We start from the raw sequence: 26,050 nt of genomic DNA on the forward strand, positions 1-26,050 counted from the left end.
ATCTTCCCGTTTATTTTACAGGCAGTTTTGAATATTTTACTCGTCTGGCTCCTCAGATTGACATCCCCTTGTTTATTTTGAGGTAGAGCAGGTTTTGTCAATACAGCACTCACGGTGTTTGGGCAATCTCACACTATGGTGATCTGAAGTCTTCCAGCTTCCTACGCATTAGCTTGTGTGGCTATTCTCCCATTATCTGTTTTCTTAACCACTGGTTACTAGTCTGTATTTTTCTATTAATCCACCTTACGTCGTAGTATTTTAATCCCTCTGTGGCACTAAGCCCCTCCATTCTTCAATTGGTCTTTATGCCTATACCAGAATGACATGTAAAGTGAATACATTCATTTCATTTTGTTCATAGAAACCCCTGAAGAAGGGTGATAGATTCACCCGAAATGCATTGGGAACGCATCTCAAGCCTCAGCACAATGTTATGATTTGGATTATTTTGCACTGTCTTGAATACTTTGAGTCTCCAGAAGTATTGTGCTTAAAACATTACTTCAGCAAGAAGGAGTCTGTCTTCGCTTTGGATTTTCCTGTTTACTTCAGTTGCAATTGAACAAAATTGTTTTCTATTTTGCATAGATTTCCTAAACTTTTAATAGTGATGTATATAATGTTTTACACTCATTTTGAGTTATTATGGTAGTGCAGATCCTGTCTGGGGCATTTCCCTCCAGTCTTCTTTTCATATCAAAAAACAAAGGGCAGTTGAATTATGTCACATATTGCCCCTACTGTTTTGCGCTCCGAACGTATACTCTGTTATACACTAAAGGTCAGCTTTAGAAAAAAGAACTCTCTAGCTTCCAATTCAACTCATACTCTATCACTACACTCTCCTTCACTATTCTTTCCTAATCACTGTGACCCCTCCCCCCCCAGTGTTTCCCAACACACTTTGAAGCATTCGGGTTTAACTGCTTCAGTGTGCTGTGAATTATCAAATAATAAGTACATTTATTCAGGTGCATGATTAGAGAAAGATTGCTTAAATTTAGATGAAGAGAAGGTTTATAAAACTATGGATTTAACTCTTGGAGTGTCTGTATTTAAGATAAATGATTCAAATGTACAATAGCCATAATCTGTTTCCATTGTGTTTCAGTTTTTTGTTGATAAATATGCTATTGACTTTACAACCTTCATTCTATGTTGTGTATTACATACATTTTCTGAAAGGCAGTAAAAATAGTCTTTCATGAGTTTGGTTTGGACTGTGCTTCCTTTTTTTCACTGAGTTGCTTGCTTGATTGCTGAGATTTGTACTCGATGGGGCTTAGATCATAGAAGCTCTTGAGTTAGGCCCATTCTGCCAGAGGGTAAGGGAAGCATACTTTGAAGAGTCTTTGGTTTGCCTTTCAGAGTTCCCCCCATTAGGGGTGTTATGAAAACCTAGTTATAATACATATAAAGGCCTTAGGTTAACCATCCTCAGGAACCTCTTCTTCTCAGAAGATTCTTTTGTTGCGAGATGAAGTGGATAGACCAGCCAGGGAAGATCTAGGACTTCTTGGTCTTTTAACCACTGGTGTTAGTTTTCTGGCCACTGGAATTAAGTTAATTCTCTACAGCATCCCTATCACCATTACTCCTAGAAGCCTTCTCTCTTTTCCATTAGGATTGCAAAGAAATCTGTCTTCTGGGTGCCTTTTTTACACCATTGGGGTGCCCTCATTCCACCCACTTATCACATATTTCTGCCTTCAACTGCTTCAAATGTAAGGCTTCATATCTGTTCAGAAACCACAACAGATACTTTGAACCAAAAGAGTGTATGCTATGTAGCTACTTATTTTTTCGATATGGTAGGCAGGTCAAGTCCTGCCTTTTGATCTCCAGAGGTTATAAGGAAACCAGTGAATGCTAATGCCTTACTTCTCGGTTACCCAAATAGAAAACTACTGGAGTTTGAAGCAGTTAAGTGTGGACATTGATGAGATTATGAGGCCTGTCAGGAAAGAGGGAGGACACATTGCAAAATCAGAGCATTTCACAACAAAATTCTTATTAGGATAGGTGGAGAGGTATGGACTCCCGCTACCCGGTTGCTAACATTTATAAAGTTGTTGTGTACAACAATTATGTGAATTATATGGATCACTGACACAATATCGTCAGTCAAAATATCGAGGTACCAGAATATCGTGTCCAAAATATCGATGGACAAAATATCGAATTCCTATCTCCATAAAGGTAAGTACCAAAATATCGATACCAAAATATCGTTGTTAAAAATATAGTTGTAAAAAATATCGATATTTTTAAAATGGCTTAAAAATAATATAAAATCAATTCAAATATAAATATAATTAAATAAAACATAGTTAGAATTATTTTAAAAATGTTAAAATTAATACATAATAAATGTAATGTAAAAAAAATTAAACATGCATAATTAAAACATATATATATATATAACCTTAAAAATATTAATACATAAATATTAAATTTAATTATAACATGTTAAAACATAATTTCAGTTATAATTACATATATAGCTAAATAAACCTGTAATATAAATATAAAGGTTCATTTTTATATATAATAAATTAAATTATTTAAATTATAATTTACAAAAAATATTCACACTGCATTAATTATAACACTAGGAAAATCATTGCATAGCGTAGGGGATACAATTACTATTCCCACTCCAACAAGTGTAACAGTAGGGAAAGTGTTGCATACCAGGAGGAAGAAAATCACTATTCCCACTCCAGTGAGTGCAACTGTAGGGAAAGTGTTGGATAGCGGGTGGGTAAAAATTACTATTCCCACTCCAGCGAGTGCAACAGTAGCAAAAATGATGGATAGCGTGTGGGAATATTTTACTATTTCCACTCCACCAAGTGTAACATTAGGGACAGTGTTGGATAGTGGGAGGATAAAATTACTATTCCCACTTCAGAGAGTGCAACAGTAGGGAAAGTGTTGGATAGTGGGAGGGTAAAAATTACTATTACCACTCCAACGAGTGCAACAGTAGGGAAAGTGTTGGATAGCGGGTGGGAATAATTTACTATTCACACTCCACCAATTGTAACAGTAGGGAAACTGTTGGATAGCAGGTGTGTAAAAATTACTATTCCCACTCCACAGAGTGCAACAGTAGGGAAAGTGTTGGATAGCAGGTGGGTAAAAATTACTATTCCCACTCCAGCGAGTGCAATAGTAGGGAAAGTGTTGGATAGTGGGTGGAAATAATTTACTATTCACACTCCACCAAGTGTAACAGTGGGAAAAGTGTTGGATAGCGGGAGGGTAAAAATTACTATTCCCACTCTAGTGAATGCAACAGTAGGGAAAGAGTTGGATAGTGGGAGGGTAAAAATTACTACTCCCACTCCAACGAGTGTAACAGTACGGAAACTGTTGGATAGCGGGTAAGTAAAAATTACTATTCCCACTCAACAGAGTGCAGCAGTAGGGAAAGTGTTGGATAGCGGGTGGGTAAAATTTACTATTCCCACTCCTACGAGTACAACAGTAGGGAAAGTGTTGGATAGCTGGTGGGAATAATTTACTATTCCCACTCCACCCAGTATAACAGTAGGGAAAGTGTTGGATAGCATAGGGGATTAATTTAGTATTCCGACTCCTGCAATAAATTAAACATTAACAATTTATAAAAAATGATTTACCTCCCACCATATTCCCCTATAATCATCGCCACCAATATTGTAAAATATTAATCAATTAACATGATTAATGATCAATTATTTAACTAATAACAATTAACAATAAAATTAATAACCATCAAATATAAATTAATTCACACAATTACCACTATAAAGACTTACAAAAATGATTATATAAAAAATATTACATTTTTTAATAAAAATGTAATTACTTCCAGCCTACTCCCTTATCAACCCTCAACCCACTCCTAAAAAAAGTACACAATTAACATATTAATTATTGATAATTAATATCAAATTAATAACTAATTAATAACTGTTTTAACACAATTAACATATTTACCAATACATTTACACTATAAATTATTAAATACAAACATTAATTAATTAATTAATTAATTAATTAATTAAAATTAAATTACTTTCCACCCTATTCCTCTATAAACCCACAACCAGCTACGGAATGAAATTACGCAAAAATTAATTAACATATAATTAATTAATTCGAAAAATTTACTAATTAATAGATTATAATTAAATTACTTACCACCCTATTCCCTTATAAACCCACAACCCGCTACAGGACTAAAATACGCAAAAATAATTTAACATAAAATTCATTACTTTCAAAAAATTGAAACATACATTGCAAAAATAATATATACCTTTAACACATATACTAACATTTAAAACACTAAAAACAAAATCAATATTTTTAACAACGATATTATGACTGACAATATTACTGACTTCGATATTATGACAAAAGATATTTCTTAACTGCATATCGATATTCTGTACCACTATATTTTTGACAGTCGACATTCTGTCCTCTCGATATTAAAAACTTGATATTTTGTCCACTCGATATTTAGAATTCGATATTTAGACTATTTACCGGATTATGTATCTAGTGCAGTGTGACTAGCAGTCAATTTAATGAAATGCTCTAGACTGATATGTGGTACAAAAGGGGGTGGTGATGGACGGAGCATCAGAACCAATCAAACACTCACACCCAGTCAACAGATCTGGGTTTGATCCATCACCGTTCTTTAGCCCACTCTGCCAACCCAGTTCAGACATGGCCATATGCAAATCAGTCTGACCCTGTGCCTCATGGGAACAGTCCAGCCCGAACTGCCAAGCCATGCCTTCCCTGGACCGGAAACAAGCTTCCTAGGACCGGTTTCTGGCATTTCAGCCGTCTTCAGCCAGGCTTGCTTGAATCCAGTGGCAAAGTGAGCAAGGGACTCACGTCTGAGCATACCCTGCCAACTTATGGCGAACAAAGCGGTACAAAAGGGGGTGGTGATGGACGGAGCATCAGAACCAATCAAACACTCACACCCAGTCAACAGATCTGGGTTTGATCCATCACCGTTCTTTAGCCCACTCTGCCACCCCAGTTCAGACATGGCCATATGCAAATCAGTCTGACCCTGTGCCTCATGGGAACAGTCCAGCCCGAACTGCCAAGCCATGCCTTCCCTGGACCGGAAACAAGCTTCCTACGACCGGTTTCTGGCATTTCAGCCGTCTTCAGCCAGGCTTGCTTGAATCCAGTGGCAAAGTGAGCAAGGGACTCACGTCTGAGCATACCCTGCCAACTTATGGCGAACAAAGCGGTACAAAAGGGGGTGGTGATGGACGGAGCATCAGAACCAATCAAACACTCACACCCAGTCAACAGATCTGTGTTTGATCCATCACCGTTCTTTAGCCCACTCTGCCACCCCAGTTCAGACATGGCCATATGCAAATCAGTCTGACCCTGTGCCTCATGGGAACAGTCCAGCCCGAACTGCCAAGCCATGCCTTCCCTGGACCGGAAACAAGCTTCCTAGGACTGGTTTCTGGCATTTCAGCCGTCTTTAGCCAGGCTTGTTTGAATCCAGTGGCAAAGTGAGCAAGGGACTCACGTCTGAGCATACCCTGCCAACTTATGGCGAACAAAGCGGTACAAAAGGGGGTGGTGATGGACGGAGCATCAGAACCAATCAAACACTCACACCCAGTCAACAGATCTGGGTTTGATCCATCACCGTTCTTTAGCCCACTCTGCCACCCCAGTTCAGACATGGCCATATGCAAATCAGTCTGACCCTGTGCCTCATGGGAACAGTCCAGGAACAGTCTAGGAAGCTTGTTTCCGGTCCAGGGAAGGCATGGCTTGGCAGTTCGGGCTGGACTGTTCCCATGAGGCACAGGGTCAGACTGATTTGCATATGGCCATGTGTGAACTGGGGTGGTAGAGTGGGCTAAAGAACGGTGATGGATCAAACCCAGATCTGTTGACTGGGTGTGAGTGTTTGATTGGTTCTGATGCTCTGTCCATCACCACCCCCTTTTGTACCGCTAGACTGATATGTGGGCAAATTCTGTCAGGATGTAAATAATCAACTTTTTCATGCATTGTAATCCTTATCTTTTGGAATCACACTCATGGGCTGACGTAGAAGTTATTACAAGACTGCCTACGGAGCCTTCAGCAGGATCCTGCATTTAGATAATTAAATGCTTTTAATTTGAAAAGTATACCGAACGTTAAAGCTCATATCAAAAGAATTTTGTGGAATCACACAGGCAGAGGAAAAAGGTTTTGGACCTGATGAAGGTACCAATAATGGACAACTGATGCGAGGGGTAAGACCAGGGGCTTGCCTTGGGTCTCCTCCCACATTTGATGAACTTCCAGTGATGTGGTGATTAGGGACATGGTCTAGCTTTTATTTTTATCAAAGACAAACAATTAAGTGCTCTGCTCAACTTAGATGAAGCCACTGGCACTTAGGCATGCACTAAAATGCACTTGCTTTTGGCCAGCTGTGGGGTATTATATTCAAGGATAAACAGGTCGCCACTCACCATGAGACTAGTAACATATCTGAATAGGAAGTCACAGATCATACTGACCCCTAAAGGCAGCAATGCCTCACTTGCTTCATGTTGTCTGGCTATTGAAATCGTAGAAAGTAAAAACTGTAATAATTCTTTATCGTTCCAGAAGACATTTGAATAGAAGTTTTTCAGCTCTAACTTCACACTTGGATCGCATGGTTTCACCATGTTGTGACAAACCAAAACGCTGTCCCACATTTGAAGACCAGCATCTCTAAAGCACATTTCTGTGTTTGCCATACTAATCTTAACATCAAATGTCTTACCTGGGGCATACGTACTTCCGGGAATGTGAATTTGAGCTGGGAAAGAAGAAAAAAAAGCAAGCTGTAAGTGCTCAAGGTGGATCAGGCATCCCACATAGCAGTGAATAATCTGTAATTCTTACCTGTTGTTGATGCGGAGATGGCAGCTAGAAGGAGAAAATGAGAAAGGAGGATTAGAACACAGGGTAACTGAACTGTAGTGGCTCAAGATAAATTGGGTCATATGTTTTGAGCCTTTCACCTCAATGTGTGCAGTTGTATCCTAGCCTCTGTCAGTGAACGTCATGTGTAAATTAGTGTGGTTAGTGATGTCAGCCTGCATGAGTGGCCCATCATTATGGAAAGAGGAGCCTCAAGCACCCATTTTTGCAAAACATAGTGAGTGTCTGTAAGGCTGAGCAAAGTCATTCTGACAGACAGTTACCATATCCATATCAGGTTCAGGCAGCCAGGCACTTTTCATGTGCTAAATGAGCTGGTGCTTGGCAAGCTCAGCCATGCTTTGCCAGACTAAAGATTTCACCGACCTGAGGGGGGGATCTTAGCAGCCTGGCAAAGTCTTGTGAGTGCTGTTCACATTTGTTTGTTGTGGAATGTTTTCATTGAAATTACTTTAACGCATCAACACACAATTTTATTTGTAGCAGAGAAAATATGTTTAATTACATTCTACCCCATCTCATCTAAGTACACATCATTTTAGTTTGCAGAAGGCAGAGAGAAGCTTGTATTGTGTAAGGTCCTGGAAACCTTATAAGCAATACTTGTATCATCGTGCTTCAACATCTCATGAGAACTGTGTGTAGGTGTATCAAATGTTAGAGTTGTGTATTTTATGTAGATTAGAGGGAGTGTGTGAGTTAGACTGATTTCTGATGCAGCGCAGACCAAAGTAGGAGATTTCGAGCTCTCTCTTTATGAGAGAACTGACTATTCTTTACCCCTCCTTTTGAGGTGACGCCATGCTGGTTGGTCCTCTTACTTATATGACTTTGATTTTAACTTCATACAGTAGATGAATTCATAGTTTGATTATTGATTGATACTAACATGATGATGTTTGCCTTCTGTAATCCATTACCCTTTTATAAACCTTCATGGTTTGAAATGTAAACATTCTCTGCCTAATTTGCTTTACATTTATTGAACATAATGAATTGTTGACCAGCCTCAGTCCTGAGCTTTGACTCATCAAACAGCACTTTATGGGTGTCAAATGTTCCCAACGTAAAAGCAGTAAGTTCCAAAGGATGGCTTTCAGCTGAAGCTTGGAGCATTTAAAATCCACCCCGAAAAGTCACACACAAGTATTGATGGTCTTCCAGTGTTCCTGAAAGTGGTTGCACTATCTTAGAAGTTCCTGGTGCTGGGGAAAGAATGCAGGGAGTTGGTTTTCAAGGTTGTGGTCAGATGATACAAACAGGAAATTTTAGTCTACAAGGCTGAGGTATGACTACACATTTGAACGCAGGGATGGACATTAACATGTTGAAGAAGACTACTCTTTGCCATATGTGTAACAAGGTGGGCCACTGGAAGCAAGGTTATGGATTGAACCCAAATCTAGTGCAAAATGGTGTTCAAATGCCAAATATGACAATGATGCCAATACAGAATATGCAAGTTCAAAGGTCAAATAATGCAAATATGCCTCAAGCTCCTATGATACAACAAAACATGGTAACAAAAGGTACAGTTTGAATCCAAACTCTAAGATACAGCAGAAAACGTTCATAGTTGCTGAAAATCTCCAATAGTTCCCAGTTGTTGACAGGCCCATTGGACTGGATCCAGATCAATCACAGTGATGATGCCGGAGAGGGGAGGAGGAGTGTGTGCTTGGTGCTGTTCTGGATGTAGACCATAGTGGGTCAGATGTGGATGCAGAGATGAATGGCCAACTGGTATTGTGTCTAATTGATATTCTTGGGAAAACAAGTCCAAGTTGTAGGTATCTCAAATAAACAGAGTACTAACACAGTTTCAGCTAATGTTCCTGCAAAGATAAGCTCCCTCCAAGATGATAAACATTTTGTAATATGTGACTCAAGTCCAGTCAATCTGTTGGACAGGAATTACTGTGCAAATTTAACTCTGTGATCTATTACACACTGGATGTTGTAGAAACTCAGACATCCAATGAGAATGTAGACTTTAAGTTAAAAGAGACAATAGTTGGACTGTTCCAAGTCCTAACCAAGAAAGACTTACATCCTGACTGAAGATGTACAATGAAAGAGGAGGATTGGGACTTTTTGGGAAAACATCGGATTGATTAGAATGTTGAACCAGTGAGTATCACAGTGAAACCTAATGCAGAGTATCCCTAAATGCCTCCATGCAACCTCAAAGCTGAGGCGGTGGCAGGGATCATGATGGTCAGTGGATCCATGTTAGAACAGCACATCTTGTAGAAAGTGTTAGAAAGTCTTTGCAGCTCGCTAGTGATGGGTTTATATAGGACACCCGACCGGCTATTCTGTGTGGTTAAGTGGTTTTCTATAAGCCTTTATGAGCTCTTCGCTTGGCTAATTTAGCACAGTTCAATTCTAAACGCATCAGAAAAACCAGAATGGGCGGCTGCTCTTCCACCCATTTGGGTGCCATGCACTGGATTTGTTGTCTGTTGATCTTCAACAGACCTCGGACCAGAAGAGATTGTAGACCAGGCTATTTCCACTATAGATGAGTGTGAGGCAGGTTGCAAGGCAGTAGACGTTCTAGCACCATGGTATCCCTGGGAGGATGAATTTTGCGCTCTACAAATACATTAAATAAAATTAAATAAATGGGTTTATAGAAACCAAATAAGAATGGAAGAATAGAGCAAGATGTGAGAAAGGTGAACAAATTGCAATCCCATGTTGTCCCGTGGTACCAAATCCTGCCGTGGTATTTTTCCAGATTCCATGAGATGGTGAGTGTTTCTCAGTCATTGATCTATATCAAGCATTTATTTCAATTCTCTTGTTTGAGGATAGTCCATTTCTTTTCAGGTTTCACTTTCTAAGGAAAACTCTAGCATAGTGTCGAGTCTGACAGTGGTATACAGACAGCCCATCGATTTTTAATCAGATACTGAATTAAAATCTGTTCTGTTTCAGTACATTGACAACCTGCTGGTAACATCAATATCACAAGACGTTTGTAAACAATGCACATTTTTCCTTGCTGAATCACCTCGCAGAGGATAGATACAAGGTGTCTCCTACTAAATTATAGTTCTACCAGAAAAAGGTTCTGTAATTGGGCCACCACATTGAGTAAGACTTAATCCCCCCACATCATAGAGAGAAGTCAGGATATTCCTGGGAATGGTGGGTTATTTTTGTCAGTGGATTCCCAACTTCTTTCTGGCGTTTAACCCTCTACATGACTTAAAATCATGTGTCTGATCCACTACCCTGGGACAATGGATGCACAAGTGCCTTCCTAGAGCTCATAAAGAAACTCTGCTGCACACCTGCACTATGAATGATTAATTATGACAAGGAGTTTACCCTTTATTGTCATGAGATAATTGTGCACACTGACAGTGTTGGCATAGACCCACAGGGTAGCAAATTTGTCAGTGACTTACTTCTGTGCCACGCTTGATCCAGTCAATGTAGTGCTTCCTGGATGTCTTAAAGAAGTACCTCTGGTGAGCGATAGTATCCAATAGTATAAGGGCTAGTTATGAGCTACTGGCTTTTTGTGATTGTTCCACATTTAGTCAAAATCTTACTGCCCTGCACTTGAACTCAACACGACAAACAGCAGGCTCGCTAAATATAAACGTGATTTTAGGCACAGAAAGTGTATTTCTTAGGAGGTGTAATGTTCTAAGCCCAGCTACTACTTTGCGACTTCCCAAGAGTGACTCAGATAATGATGTGGAGCCTTACTGTATTGATCTTTCAGAGTTGTGCATTAAACCAAGACCTGATATTCCAGATGTATCCTTGGAAGAGCTTGATATTACTAGTTTGTGGATGGCTGTTGTTTAAGAGATGGATGAGGAATTCTGAGAGGAGCATATGTTGTGTACACCATAGATGATGTAGAAGCTTCTTGTTTGTGCAATGCAGATAGCTGGACTGATTGCCCTTACTAGAGCTTACTGCGTTTCCATTAGTCTAAGAGTCACCATTTACATTGAAAGTCAATCTCGTTTTGCGTGGTCCATGGCTTGCACAATTGTGGTCACAGAGGATTTTCTTCAATCAGGAATGGAAAATATGTCATGGACTTTCTAGAAGCATTGCAACTGCCTAGAGAGGTATCAGTTGTGAAATGTGCAGTACAAAAGAGTGGATGCGATGTGGTTACTTAGGATACCACCACGCAGTTGAAATAGTTAGAAATTGTGATTGTGACTCAGGTATATTATTCAATAGGAACAATGTGAATTTGACAATGCCCCTGTTTAAAATATGCTATTGAGTATAAACAACAAACACTTGGGATGAGTTAAGAGAATTACAGTACGAAGTGCCAGGGACAGAGAAGGAAAAGTGCTCAAGGTCTGAATGTATAAACAACCGAAGTGAGATTTGGGGCGTTGAGGGATGGAAGACCCATTTTTTCTGATGCTATTCTATGCTCAGTGGCCAGGAATTTCCATTGCAATCTTCATACGGGAGGTGTGATAGCCTCACTGTAGTCAAATTGTTATTGTGGGAATTGATAACTCATTTTGGACCTCTTGTTTCTCTAACAAAGTCAGCCGATGAGAGAAGGCGGCAAAGTCTTCCAGTGTTCCCTTCCCTTCTCGAACAGTCTATCTCCTTTAGCGCCTTCTTCATCCTCTCTCTTCACCCTCTTGACGGGCCATCACTGCTGTGGCCCGGAAAGTACTTCCTTTATTTAATATTTGGGTGCATGCATTTATTTATGGATGGATGTGTATTTGTGTGTGTGTATGGGTGTGTGCATGCATGTGCTTATAAAGGCTGGGTATAAGTATATGTGTGTGTACCTGTGATAGTATGGGTGTGTGCATATGTGTCCGCCTGTTTTCTCCCTGCTATTGTTTATAATTACAAGCTGCCACAGTGCTTCTAGTGCATGTGCTGTGCATTGTTAGGTACTACTAAACTACACATCCCAGAATTCTTGTCACTGCATCACCACAATAGAAAACAATTGTTGGCCTGTGCCGTAAAGGAAAGCTGTAATAGCAGGTGTATAATGGGGCTGATGGGTCATTTACCACTCTCTCATTTTTCACTTCTTTTTCCATTCTTTGGTCTTTGAAAGGAAGAAGGCATGGCAAATGTGGAACATACACTTTCATCTATATATGGTGTTGAGAGGGTGGTCATAGAGTGATGCCCACTCTTGTTGTGTAGTTCCTACAAATCTATATAGGATCTGTGTGTTTTAGACAACATAAACTAAGGGATTGGTGTCCAGTCTGATCCCAAATACCCCCAAAGGATATGTCAGACTGTAGACCAGCTAGCTCACAGGGCCACTACAAGGCCCCAACCTTACCAAGGAGTGAATACTTTCTGGTAACTATCGAACATGACAACACTTGATTCTTCAGGGATTGTGGAAACAGCACAGTACCTTTCACTCAGTCACTCGTGCTCACTTTGTCTCAGAGATATATACAGAATAAACGATGGGGACATTTTCAATAAGCATTTATTGAACCAGCGTCATTCTAGTATAAACTACGTGTGCTGCAACGACCATGAGACAGAAACAGATATATACGATTATAAGCACCAGCAGAGTAAAGAAAAGGTAGACTTCTACCATAGTGCTAACACAATGAATATATGCAGGCATATGAATACATGACAGTCATAATGTGTACTCCTACGATGAAAACCCTAACAAAATGTACCTAGCATGTATGTAGGTGTATAGCCAAGAATCCCCTTAGGATAGAGCCAAACCTATTACCTTATGTGGGAGAGAGAAGGAGCCTATCTTGGTCTCGATGTGGACACCCCAGGAGGGATGTCAGACCACTGCGTGCTGGAGTGTCTGCATGCAGGAACCTCATTGTCTTGCGCCAGTGTGTCAGCATGGAAGTCTTTTTCTCCCCCAGTTTTGCCCAGTGAAGTTGTAGTGCTTATATACCCGAAAAGGTACCCTCAGGGGTTCTACCTAGAAGTGTACTATGGGCATGTCCGGCAAGGATGACGATAGTGGTGACCTTTATTCAGAGTTATTATGCACAAAGTGGTAATCCTGCTGTGATACTGAGAATCCTCATGCATAATAAATGAGGCTAGTCTTCAGTGAAAACCACACAACATTTATGTAGCACCTAACTAGGTAAAAGGTCAGCGCCAGACCCGTTATGTAGAACAATGGTAGGACAGATGTAGGAAAAGGGTAGTGCAACTACCTTGGCCTTTATTGGGGTTCATAACACTTTATATCTTCTCTACAAAACACCCCTAACTCTTTCACAAAACTTGCTCAACATTAAAGAACACATGGAATTTTCCAGATTAGGATGCATATGCAGATGTCCTTAGGTTCTTTGACTGCAACAGCCCTTGGGTCTCCCACAGGATCAATGGAAACATAAGGACCACCCCACCCATTTTCACAATTTCACTTCTCATCACTTTAATTGCCACCAGCATTAGGTCTGGAAATACGCAGATACCTTCATATCGATGACTCAATCATCTGAGAGGTTTACTGTACTCGCTGGGGCATGGCACCTTCAATACTGTGTCTGTTATTGAGAGAGGAGTGCTAGCTTTAAAGGATTCTGGTGCAAGATCAAACACGACTAAGAATGGCTCCTCATGGAAGGGACTGTGAAAGCTCTAAAGAGAAATGTCTTACTTCTGGTATCTAAGGACAGTACCTCTCTCTCAGGACTGGGCAATATTTATGCCTCCAGCTTCTGCCAGACTAGCAAGACGGGGGCTGTACATAGCACAGTGAACTCTTGATTTCTTCCCTGAGCCATAGTAACGCTGCGAGGTGCAGATAAGTCAGCCGACTGGACTAAAGAAGGAATCCATACACTCCATTACCAGGCTGGACCTAATCCATAAGAACTAGAAGACAACCATGTGCAGGAGAAGTACTGGATGGGATACGTTTCTGGGAAAAGGGGACTCAAACTGCGAGGCCCTGCCTGAAGATGTTCATAGACAGCAAAAAAGGACTAACTGTTTGCTCTGTATTGGACACTCGAACCTGGTGGTTGAGTGATCTCAAGAATTCTTCCAGGCGGTGAAGGGTTACATCAACCTGCAAGCAGTCACTGACCAGAGTGTAATATTCTAGAAAGGCAAAGAGAGCAGGCAGCAGGGCAAACACAGAAATTCAGGCCTTCTAGATCAGCAGTTCAGTTGAGTCTTTTAAGCAGCACAGCATTTCTTCTGGCAGAGCTTTAGCTACAAGTCCAGTAGTGTCTGATTTTAGGGGGCCAGAGACCCAGTACACATACCCACAAGTGAGTTTGAAATGGGAGTGACTTCAAAGAGTGTTCTTTGAAGGACACAAGTATCCTTTCAACCCAGCCCGGTCAGGCTATGTATCTGGAGTAAAGTCGCTATTTGTGTTTGGCCAGGACACTACCTATTCAGTGTAGTGTTAGCCCCTCCCTTCTATCCATCAGAATGCAGATGTATGTAGATGGGAACTCCAACACCCCTAGCCTACCTGTGTTTGTGGCTGTCTAGAGGGAATGCACAAAGAGTAGCTGTCACCTATTCCGAGACGTGTATTGGAAACAGGCTCCGAAGCACACAGAGCAGGAATTGCAGAGAAATGTCCACTTTTTAAAAGTGCCATTTCTAAAACAGTAATGTTAAATCCTAGTTCACCAGTAAGGAGGATTTAGCATTACCCTTCCAAAGATATAAAAAAAAGAACTGGATACTTTTCTGTGATCAGGAAGTGCAGCTTGAAAGTGTATTAAGAAATTGTTAACCTGTGAGAGGGGTAGGACTCATGGTCCTGAAGAATGAATTTACCTGTTTTTCACCACCAGGACATGCAAAACACAAAAGTACATGCCCTAACAGCACCCTGCTCTTATGGCTACATAGGGCCTACATTTGGGGTGGCTTATGTGTAAGAAAAGGGGAGTGTTAAGGCTTGGCAAGTAGTTTTAAATGCCAAGTTGAAGTTGCAGTAAACTGCACACACAAGCACTGCAGTGGCAGGCCCGAGACAGGTTTGAAAAAATACTTCAGTAGCTGGCACAACCAGTGCTGCAAGCCAACAAGTATCATTTAATTTACAAGACCTGAATCTGGCGAGAAGAAACAGAGAGACTTCCCCATGTGAGCATTCAAGACAATGTAGGAGGTAAGAAGAGCGTCCCAAGTACACTGCAGCTACGCTTTGTTGCGATGAAAAATTTCAACTTCAAACAGCGCTTCCTTGTTGCTCTTTGCAGATTCTCGCTAAGCGCCTCCTCTCAAGTTGTGCCGCTATAATTGGGTCAGGAGAAGACCAAGATTTAATCAGGTATATTCAATTGCATGTGCTCTTCGTCTTTATTCAGAATATCGAAACCAATAGGTAATTCACTGTCTAACGATGGGCATTCTCCCTACAGACGTTCAAACAATATTTTTGATCCGCCTTCGACGTTACGCCGTTCCCAGCATGTCTCAAGCAAGATTTCCAATTTCTTGATACCAAATTGTTGATCTATTCATTGGCCATACTTAGTTACAGGACTGTGACAGGATGACTATGATTATTATTATTTTTTCTAGGACTGACAGTTGAAATTTGAATGATTGATTGTCGCTCAGTGGTAAAGGTAAGGGCTTATGCGCTCAAGAGGTGGCCTGAGTCAGGGGTCTTTTGAGGTCATGTTTTAAGACACGGACTTTTCCTTTTTATGTCTTTCAGCTATATTGGTCCTGACGAGAATCCCCATATCTGGAGGGATTCGAAACGCGTAGACCACGGTGTTTAGGCCAATCAAACACAAATTTTGTATACATTGACAACTTAGTTTAATCTATTTTGTTGATGGCTTTTTCTTGTTTTTTTGCACTAAATATTATCAAAAAACTTGTTTGTTTCAAAAAAAATCTTTTTGTATAGATGTATGATTGGGAGTGTTGAGTAGTGTGAATGGAATGTAGTGACAGTTTGACAGTGCTGAAGTCTTTGAGTGAGTGAATGGTTTTGTTGAGAGTGCGCATAAGTCAAGTTAGATGGAGAGTGAAGCATTTTCATTTCAGAGTGTGAGGTTTTTTGACAATGTCTTAAGATTTTGTTGATATAAATTAAAAATTCGATGATATTTTGTGATGGTGCTAAAATTCTAATGTAAAGTGTAAAACATTTTTGGATTAAATCCAACGGAAACAGTGGTTGTTGGGCCATTGATTTTGGTTTAATGCGCTATGATTAGAGTTTGAAGGCAGTTGCAGCACTGGGGTTTTTTTGTTATTTGAGTATAGTAGGCTTGGCCTTGCTGTGTAGAAGCCAAACCCTGTATTGGTTTCTTGTAATCAATGAAACAGCAAAACAGTGGGGGGCTGTTCTCCTTTACTGCCTGGGATGATAGATAAGCTAACGCCAACACGTTCTCCAGGTTCGACGACTGTGACCCGAGGCCCGACTGATAAAAGGGAATGATACCTCTTTCTTCTGCCCAAGATGCCAGGTCTTTCAGGAGGAGGCGGGCATAGGCCTTAGCTTCAAGGTCAAGAAGGGCGATGAGCCTGTAGTTTGATGGCTTCCAGCGGTCACCTTTTTTGAAGATGGGGACCAATATCGAGCCCCTCCAGGAATCTGGTGTCTTGGCTGTCGAGGAGATATGATTGTAAAAAGGAGTTAGGGTTGCTGCCCAAAAGTCTGGGGCAATTTTAAAAACGGGTACAGGTATCCCGTTGGGCCCTGGGGCTCCATCATTCTTCATAATCTTGAGGGTCTTGATGACCATAGCAGGATTTATCAGGCCTGACGACCTTTGGTGCTCCTCTACCCGGGCACTCTGTTCATGCTTGATGGCATTCAATTCTTCAGACTTTGGATTGTTTGACTGGTTTAACCCCTCCTCGCAGATTGTTTAGTCTGAGCAGCCATTATTTGAAGTAGCGTTTGAATATAGTTGCTTCACGTGATTCAGCCAGTCGTGCTCCGATACTCCGTTTTCTCTTGTTGCCCCCCGGCTACTCAACTGATTGATGTGTCTGCATAGCCCAGAGAGGCTATTTTCCTTGAATAGAGAGAACACCTTAAGCCATTCCCTTTCTGCATGCTCTTTTTTGTGTTCTCACAGTTTCTTTCTTATGACAGATCTCAGTGTTGTGACCGATGATCCGTCTGTTGGTCTGTCCCTTTTGTTTTGTTTTTTACTTTTAGGGCCTTAAGGAGGACTTGTTTGCCATCTAGTAGGTCTTTTGTTAGGCGTTTGCTTCCAGCTGTTAATGGTACTTTAGTGCTGGAGCATTGGGGCTGAGGGTTTCCCAGCTTCGATTGGAGGTCCTCTACGATATTCTCCTAGTCCTTTATAGATGATAGGAGCATTGTTGGGGTACCCATCTGGTTCTGATCCAACCAGACTTGCATCTCGTTGCCTATCTTCTCCGACCATTTTATCCTCCGCAGGACTTTATATTTTTCTTCCCCTTTTGACTCTCCAATGGCTTGAAAGATGGTGGCTGTTCGTACTTCCAACTGAATCACCGCTCTTAATGGCCTATGGTCACTTTCCAACCTATCCTCGACTTCAAAATCTTTAAGTCTGGCCATGATTGCTTTGCTGACCATAATGTTGTTGATTCTTGAAACATCCCGGAAGGTTGGTTGCGGCTGCAAGGATGGCGTTTGTGCTTCTTTGAGTGCATGAGTTTTAGTCAGCTTGTGGTTTCTTAGGAGATTGCAGAGGGGTTCTGCATGGCCCTTCCCCCGTGCAGGGGATTTAGCAATATCAAGATCCCTCAAATTGAAGTCCCCTGCTAGGATTACTTGACAGAATTCATGTTTATTTAAGAGGTCGTCTAGTTTACATGAGAATGCATCCATAGAGTCTTTTGTGGTGGTCTGTACTGGATTGATATAACAATTTACACAAAAGGTGAAATGGATGAGAGTTAAAATTCAGGCCTCTAATCTGTAAAGCTTGTATCCCTGGTGTGGTTGGTTTAATGTCTGTGGCCATAAGGCTGCTGGTGTGTTTATGAAAATTGATAGACCACCAGACGGTCGACCAAAGAGATTCTTTTTTATTGCAGGTACATGGTGCTCGTAGTACCCTGCAAGTGGAGTACAGGTCAGGGACCATGTCTCTTGGAAGCACAAGATATCTTAGTTTTCTGAAAACTGCTTTGTGTGTTCATTTTCTGTAATTTTGCTGATCCCTGCAATGTTCCATGAGATTATGATTAGTTGATCCTTGGATGGGGTTGCGCCCCTGGCCCCCTCCCTGCCAAGCGTGGTACAGCAGCTGTTAGGAGTAGTGCTACAGTCTTCCTGTAGTTCTTGTTTGGTCCGGCACATGAGGATTTGTATAAATAGCATGATAGTTGTTTAGACAGAAAATCCTTATGCCCATGGGGTCCTTGGAGCCCGTCCAACTGCTGCTGTGAGACCCATGGCTGCTTGTCCCGTGCAGGACCGACTAGGGTCCTTTGCCCCTACTGTTTAATGCTAGGACATGGGGACATTTTACATGTGGCAGAGTCTGGACGTCGATGCCCCACTTGGCAAGTTGTGATGATTCATACAAAACGGCTTCTTGTTGTTCCTTTTGCTTCATCCTCACCACTGTGGATTCACCATGGGTGTCCCCCTGGGTGCTAATGAATCTTACCCATTCCAGGTCCCCTGTTTGTATCTGGTCCAGGGTGACGAGATGTTTAAAAAGGCGGAGAATGTTGCTCCGGTTCAGAATATCATGCTGTCCCGTGCTGTGATATCTCGGGGTAAGAACCACTTCATGGGCATTTGTTAGGGAATCTGAGCCCCTTTTCCTGTTCTTGCTGCCTGCACTGCCGAGCTTAATGCAGAACTTGATTTTGATTGGTGACTCGTGGTACTCTCTACTTGGGGCCTGATTCTCAATCCTCGGTTCTTCTCGAAGACTATCTGCTTCTTAAAACTTGGCTGGGGTTGTACAATTGTAAAAGCGGTAGTAATGTTTGATTGTGTCGCACTTCAGTAATCAGTACATCATCAGACAAGGTAATGTGACAAACTTTCTTATTTTTGTAACAGAAAAAATATATGGGAATGGTGCCACTGAGGGTTACAAATGCACCCTACTACCTTGGGTGCATATACACCTGGGTCTCGTAAACGTGGCCCTGTGATACTATGAACAATACACGTACCCCGGCACTCATATGTAATATTCTTATATAGTAAGAAATACGCTATTAAGAATATTACATATGAGTGCCGGGGTACGTGTATTGTTCATTGGCTGGGGTTGTGTTGGGCCGTCCAGCTGTGGTGGGGTAATAGCTGTCATAGCTGTCAATCACTTGGAGGTTGTACCTTCCCGTGCAGTTCTTGTTCCGGCTGTAAATTCATGCCCTGAAGGTGGACTTGAATTTACGAGTGACTTTAAGCCATTCGTAGTGGTATCGCTTGGTAAAATTGTCTGCACTTGTTGATCTCCATGCGACGGGACAGATGAGACTTTCTTCTCATACCCCAGTTTTTAACTGAGAATATTGGGTAAAACCGACTGTTTTTAGCAATGCCATGTGGGGGTGAGTGATCTGTCTTCCCAAGTTGCGATTGTCTTCCCCCTACTTTTGTTTTTTTTCAGCTGTTTTGTCAGCTTTTTTTTGGCTTGCCTTGATAGGGGGATCAGAGTTCCCCGTTGTGCTAGGAGTGGGTTCTTGCAAATCACCTACTGGAACCTCACTACACCTGCTTCCTCTACTGTTGTCCCTTTGTGTACTTTGAGCTGCATTGGTCTCGTGAGCAGTGCTCTCCGTCCTGTGTGCCATATTGTATTCCGCTCCGTCTGTTAACTTCGGGGCTGCCGAGGTTCCTTCATTCTTACTCATAGTCGGATGGTAGTTGTGGCCCTACCGTCAGTGGTGCTGGGAGTCAGCATGTCCCTACTTCCTTTGACTATCTCCACAATGTCGGCTAGGACCTCAGGAAGCGATGCCCACTTTTCCATAAGGATTGAGCAGGAGCACTCCTCAGGGTTGGAGACCAGGAGCTGAAACATCCTGTTTTCCAGTTCTTCCACCCTGCTGCTTAGGTTGACTAGGCGGGCTGCTATTGATTGCAGGAGGTCTATTTCGAGCTCCATCTTTGATGATTGCCACAATAGTGCTCTATTTGTGGAGCTGTTTATCTCATTCATAGGTAGTTTCTGCAGATCTTCATTTATGCTATCGTTGTAGGAGAGATGATCTGCTTTAGAGTCCCGCTGAGGCTCTAATAGCTCCAGCAAGTTTCTTCCCGAGCTCTAGAGTTCTTTCAATCTTTTGGCCCAGTTTTTGGAGGAACGAGGCTGTGAGGTCCCCTACCGCTGCAGACTCTGGAGTCAGGTCTTCTAGAAGCTACACTGGGCTTGTGGCTGATTGTAAGGACTTAGTGCTCACCGCATTCTGGATGTCTTGATTGTGGCATTTGGTCCAGTAAATTTGAGCCACTGTCCCAGGGACGTGATCCTCTTTAGATGGAGCTGTTTCATGTTTCCCGACAATCGTGTGGTTAGAAATGTTTTCTTTACGTGGGGGTGTCATTTGAACAGAGTCACAATCAGCCATTTCCGGATCGCCGTGGCTCGCAGAACTTGGAAGTAATACTTCGAGGGTATGTGGGCCATCTGAAAGCTTTCTGCTTGGACTTTTGTAGCTCGTCTCTTGTGAGATGAACAGATCGTGACCAGAAGGTGTTGTATCCAGGGGTTCATCCTTTTGCCAACCATGAGTAGTGCCCTGGGTGGTACTAAGGTGGCCATTTCTTTTGAAGAAGTGCCTGATCAACCCCTTTTGTGGGACGTCCTGTGGGATTCCGTTTAAGCTCTCTGATAGGAATATACTCCTTGTTATCCTTTTGGTTGGCCATTGTGTGTTAGCAGTTTCTTCAGGGGTCGTTGTACGTGGTCAGTCCTTCTTTTTAGGTCCCATCTTGCTAGTAAAGCTCTAATAAAGCTCAGGCTAGTGCTTTGGCTATCTGGCTGTCTGACCTGGGCAGGTGTGATTAGGTCAGTCGCTGAGAGCTTAAAGGGTACCAGGGGGACAGGGGTGTTCGTTCCCCTGAATTGTGTCCATGGTTTATTTGTGCTGAGGTTTTGGGGACCCCCTGCTTGGGCTGCTGGAAGTAATGTTGATATCAGGGCGCTCCATCAACTGTCCGCAGCTCCTTGGCTCTCCTCTTTGAGTTCTGCTCCTGATTGAGGAGTTGCAAGGGCGTAGATCAGCTCGCAGGTGGGCCTCCCTGCCCTCTTCACACTGCTCTCTGCTCGGCCGCTCTGCCGTGCAGGTCACTGGCTCAAGCCAGATATGGCGGCAGATCCTGGCAGTTTCCCAGTGTCAGTGATGTGTAATAGCTGAGACCAGGGGAGCAGGGGCCAGAAATGGAGTGGAGGCAGCAGTTCAGCACTTGGCGGCTCCTGGAGCTGGGGCTGAGGATGCGGCCGGAGGTTGAGCTTGAGCCGCCGGCCTGATTGGACTGGTTAAAAGCACAGATTGCCCACCACTTGCGAGCACGCTTGGAAAAGTTGGTGTTGACAGGAGCGAGTGGGCATGTCGGGGCACCACTGAGGAGCTGCAAACCGCTCCCGGTCTAACCCGGCCGTCTCCGTGGCACCTGGGGCCCATGCTTCACGGCAGCCTGCTGCGGCTGCCGCACTTGCTCGCTCTCTGTTACCTAACCCTCTGCAGCAACCTCCGCAGGCGCGATCCTCCGCTTGCGGCGCTGCACTGAGTAGAGGAGACAGTGGTAAATGGGGAGGGATGGGGAACCTCAGCACATGCCCCCCCTCACGGTGCAGGTCCCTCTCATCGGTAATCTGGAGTAATCTGGGGTAATCCAAGGTTCCGCGGGCTCCGAGAGCCGGCACAGCTCAACTGCGGTAGAATGTGAGCAAGAGATCAGCAAGATCAGGTGTGGGGACAGGAGAGCAGAGCAGAGCGTGAGCGAAGATGGCCGGGCCGGCTGTGATACGGCATGCAGTAGAAGCGTGCAACAGGTAAAAAACGCTACACCTCTCCAGCCTCAGCCCTTCGCAATCACTGTCACAGCGCGGATCTTGCTTAGACCCGCACCGGCACTCGGCTCGGCAGCTCCGCTCCAAACACTGTGGTCTCTCTTCCGGGGGGAAGAGAGACAATGGGTTGTCTGCTGTCTAAGACAATGGGTTGTCTGCTCAAATATAAATCAGGCCCTAAGTCCAAACATAGAAATCTTTACTGTGACTTTGTCCAGAGCCTCTTACTCAGACACTGCCAGCTGCCTTGCCCTGCTGAACATTACCTTCTCAGACAGAGTTTTCTTCAAAACCTTTTCTAAGTCTGAAACTAAAGAAAGGCCTGGCCCAATTAACTCTGTGTATCCGAACCATGCTCTATTGCGGTCAGCCTTAACCTTTGACTTTGCTACAGTCTGACACGGCCAGATACCCACAATTGGCACTTTGATATTTTAGGCGCTAGGTTTTATTAAAACCTTTAAAAATTCCCCGTTTGGTTCTACTGATTGGTTTTTGGGGCGTTTTGATGTCAAGTAATTTATTAAAATGTAAAAAGAATTCCAAACTGGTTTGGAATTTTTCCCTTTTCAATTTATTACTGTTTAAGTGCTTCATAAATGCTTTACACTTTGCCTCTAAGTTAAGCCTGACTGCTTTTGTGCCAAGCTACTAGAGGGTAAAGCACAGGATAATTTGGTAAATTATTGAGGTTCACCCTGACAAGGGTTCTGGCTGTTGCTTGAGTACAGTTTCAACCCCTCAACCAACAACGCAATCTCTCACACACACCACTTATAATTGCGATCGCCAGTCATCACCGTTTAGCATGTCACGGTAATCAAGCCCAAAGGATATACTAAATCCACCTTAACATCAAAGAGATATTCATTTATTGGAATGATCATTTATTCTAACAGTATTTGCTATGTGGAGACCTATAACCCAAAAACAGTAAGAAACAACCTTAAATAGTGCATATTGGGTGGAAACACCATAATTGGTTGTATAGCCATAAAAATACCAGAAGTCTATACAGCGATCAAGTACTCTTTTCCAAAAATATCTTTATTCATTCCCTTGTACAGGAATTGCTGTGTACCTGTAAACAATAACTGCCTTCTTCCAATGGGGAACTGCAGGGCAGCTATGGCTCAGCTCTGACTCAGCGAGTAAGCCAGTGCTAATTCTCCTTCTTTTTAAAAACTAACAAGGCTTTTCACCAAGCTTTAGGATGCAATAATGTGCTTTTAAATCCTTACTTAAGTAGCGGAAAAACATTTTTTGACTGAAGATAGTGTCATGGGTCTAATGCTGAATGTTTGACATAAATTAGATGAAAAGGTTAGGTTTGATAACACATAGGTTGCTGCAAATACACATATTGCTAAAATCTACTCTGCTCAAACTGGAATAATGAAGGCAAAGAGAGTGTGAGTGATTGTGCCCATAAGAACTCTATATACAACAGCTGCTCAATGGGATTCAGGAATCATACAAGTAGTCCATCAAGGAATTTGTGATTGTGCAAACACAACTTTGACTTTTCATAATCTCCTACTTCGTTTTTCTTTTAGGTACATTTTATATAATTTAAGAATAACACACAAATCATCCTATCAAAATACAACTCACTGGACAAACGATTTGGTTGTCTTCTTAACCCCTTGTGCTCAAGACAGGAGAATGAACATATTACTTAAGAGTGATCTTCATTACCCTTGGGATAGTCCTCCTGATTATAGCCATAACGTGTGAGGCCCCACCTCATGTGAGGGCCATTCTGCCCATGCTTTCATTTATTTTTAGTTTAAAACCCAATGGGATAAAAGACCCTCCCACATTGCAGTTCCTGTCAGTACCAAAGCTACATACAATTGCGGACCAGGAAGGGAGGTGGGTTAGGTTGCTGACAAGATGAGGACTATCCTAAGGGTAAGGAAGATCACGGTAAGTAATATGTCACTACCCTTCATCATAGCTATTATATGTAAGGATGTAACAAAGCAAAAAAAGACTGACTGAATCATATGATTGTTAGACCTGTCAGCCTTAGGGTGTTTATGCCCCAAACTTGTTGCTTTCCTCTTCCATTTCTACTGACCTTTTTTTTGCTGGCTTTAGGACATTGAAGGCATTCGCACTTTAACAGTGGTTTACCACTGCTAACCAGTGCTAAAGTGCTTGTGCACTCTCCTCTAAGCATGACAACATTGGCTTATACCCAATTGGCATATTTCATTTACTTATATGTCCCTAGTGAAGGGGCACTACATGTTCCCAGAGCCAGTAAATGAAATGCTACTAGTGGGCCTGCAGCACTGATTGTACCACCCTCTTAAATAGCCCTTTAAACATGTCTCATACCTGCAATTGCAGCCTGTGCATGAATGCAGTTTTACACTGCTGTTTCAATCTGACAAAATAAGCCTTTTGCCAGGCCCAAACCTTCGTTTTTAATACTTATATGTCACGCTTAGGGGAGACGCTGGACAGCCCAGAGGGCAGAGTGTAATGCATTTAAAGAGTTGGACAAATACTTTAAATTTTGACTTGTCCTGGTGGTGAAAAATTCTTAAATTCGTTTTCTCTACCACAAGGCCTATCTCTCCCTTCGGATAACATGGGAGTTGCCTTATTACAAGTGTAATTTCCAAATGAGACGAGATAACCTGTTCATGTTTGGTGTCTCTGAAATCTGTGTTTAAAATCCTAACTAATGGTAAAGTCAAACTTTAAATTGCTATTCTGAAAATGCTACTTTTAGAAAGCGAGCGCTGAGGTTTGGAAAGACATTTACTGAATGCTGTTACTTCACCAACTAAAAAAAAGAAACAAAACGTAATTAAAGAAACGGTCCAAACCGCTCCATTTTCGTGTGTTAGGAAAGACAATCCCTGAAAGCTCAAGCTCCTCCGATCAAAAAAACATAAATTAATCTGCATCCGAAGAACTGCTCTTCACGCTACACCATAGCATTCAAAATAAGAAAGATACATTGGCGGTGATGCCACCATGAATTAAAGCACCTGAGAGAACAGGCAAGGAAGTGTTTTTTAAATCACCAGTGACGAAGTGTACTTTATCCTGCGGTTAAAGAGCACGCACTAAGCCAAAGTCCTGATGAGAGCCCCATGAGTACTACTGGGACTCGAACCATATCGGCATTTTTCCACCATTGAGGAATTAAGAATTTATGAACCCTAGCAGCTTTGAGGGAAATCTTACATTGACCTAACCCTAGCTGGTTCTAAGCTTCTTCCCAATGGGAAGCATCCCTTCAAAACGGACTGTTTAAATCATCTACAATGAGATTGTTGCATGTATGAAGTTCATGAAATGACTGACTGGTGTATTACTTTGAAGTTGTGTTCATGTATTGTTGTTTCTCACGTTTATAATTTATTTTATGCACTTATTTGAAATGAAAAGTGTTTTCTCTATTTTTGACATATATGATAGTAGAAAAATGATAAAATGAAATAAATGAAGGAATGGTTGAATAAATAACCAGGACCAATGAAATCAGGTATTGGTCCGTTGTCTGTTTGAGTAGATAACAGCAGAGAACGTGGTAGCTAGGTTCCCTGTTGTGCTACTTTAATTAAGCCATTTCTAGCTACTGGTGCTTGGGCCTACCCTCTTCAACTGACTTTAGAAAGTTGTCATTTTCTTGCCTTAGCCATTTAGTGCCTCTAGCCTGTCTCTGGTTGCATGATAGGGCATACCTGACATTTGAACTTTGTGTATTCCTCCTTAACGCCACACACAATAGGGAGCTTAGTTGTGCCAGGGTGGGCCATCAGTGGCGGAATGGGAGGTAGGAGCTCACCACAGCCCCACATACACCTGAGTGGGCTATGTCCTGCTTCTAAACAAAGGGAGAATGCCCCCAGTAGTTGGTCTGAAGCCAGGGAAGGCAGGATACCTGGGGACTTCAAAGGGAAACATCCAGAAGCGTCTCTCCCATTTCAAAGGCACAACTGGGTATAAATACTGGACCTCGAACACCAACTCTTTGGTACACTTCTGGACCTGTAAATACTGTGCCAGGAAAAATGACTTCTGTGTTGCTACAACGGCTGACACTCTGCTACACTGCTGCTCCAAAGAAGCTGCTGTCCTACTGTGCTGAC

At 42.3% G+C, this 26,050-nt stretch overlaps 1 protein-coding gene across 10 annotated transcripts in view; it reads right to left on the bottom strand.

Annotated features, from left to right (window-relative positions):
• LOC146866846 (scavenger receptor cysteine-rich domain-containing protein DMBT1-like) overlaps nucleotides 1–26,050 on the bottom strand; it is a 1,139,300-nt gene that overhangs the window by 662,036 nt on the left and 451,214 nt on the right. For all 10 annotated transcript variants that reach the window (XM_085602006.1, XM_085601995.1, XM_085601984.1 and 7 more), the window contains 2 exons: nucleotides 6,937–6,960; nucleotides 6,815–6,850 (listed from right to left, as the gene is read on the bottom strand). In XM_085602006.1, coding sequence (XP_085458132.1) covers nucleotides 6,815–6,850; nucleotides 6,937–6,960 — 60 coding nt within the window. The remainder of the gene's footprint in view (nucleotides 1–6,814; nucleotides 6,851–6,936; nucleotides 6,961–26,050) is intronic.

This window comes from Triturus cristatus, chromosome 1_2, assembly GCF_964204655.1.
Source record: "Triturus cristatus chromosome 1_2, aTriCri1.1, whole genome shotgun sequence".
Classification (NCBI taxonomy): Eukaryota; Metazoa; Chordata; class Amphibia; order Caudata; family Salamandridae; genus Triturus; species Triturus cristatus.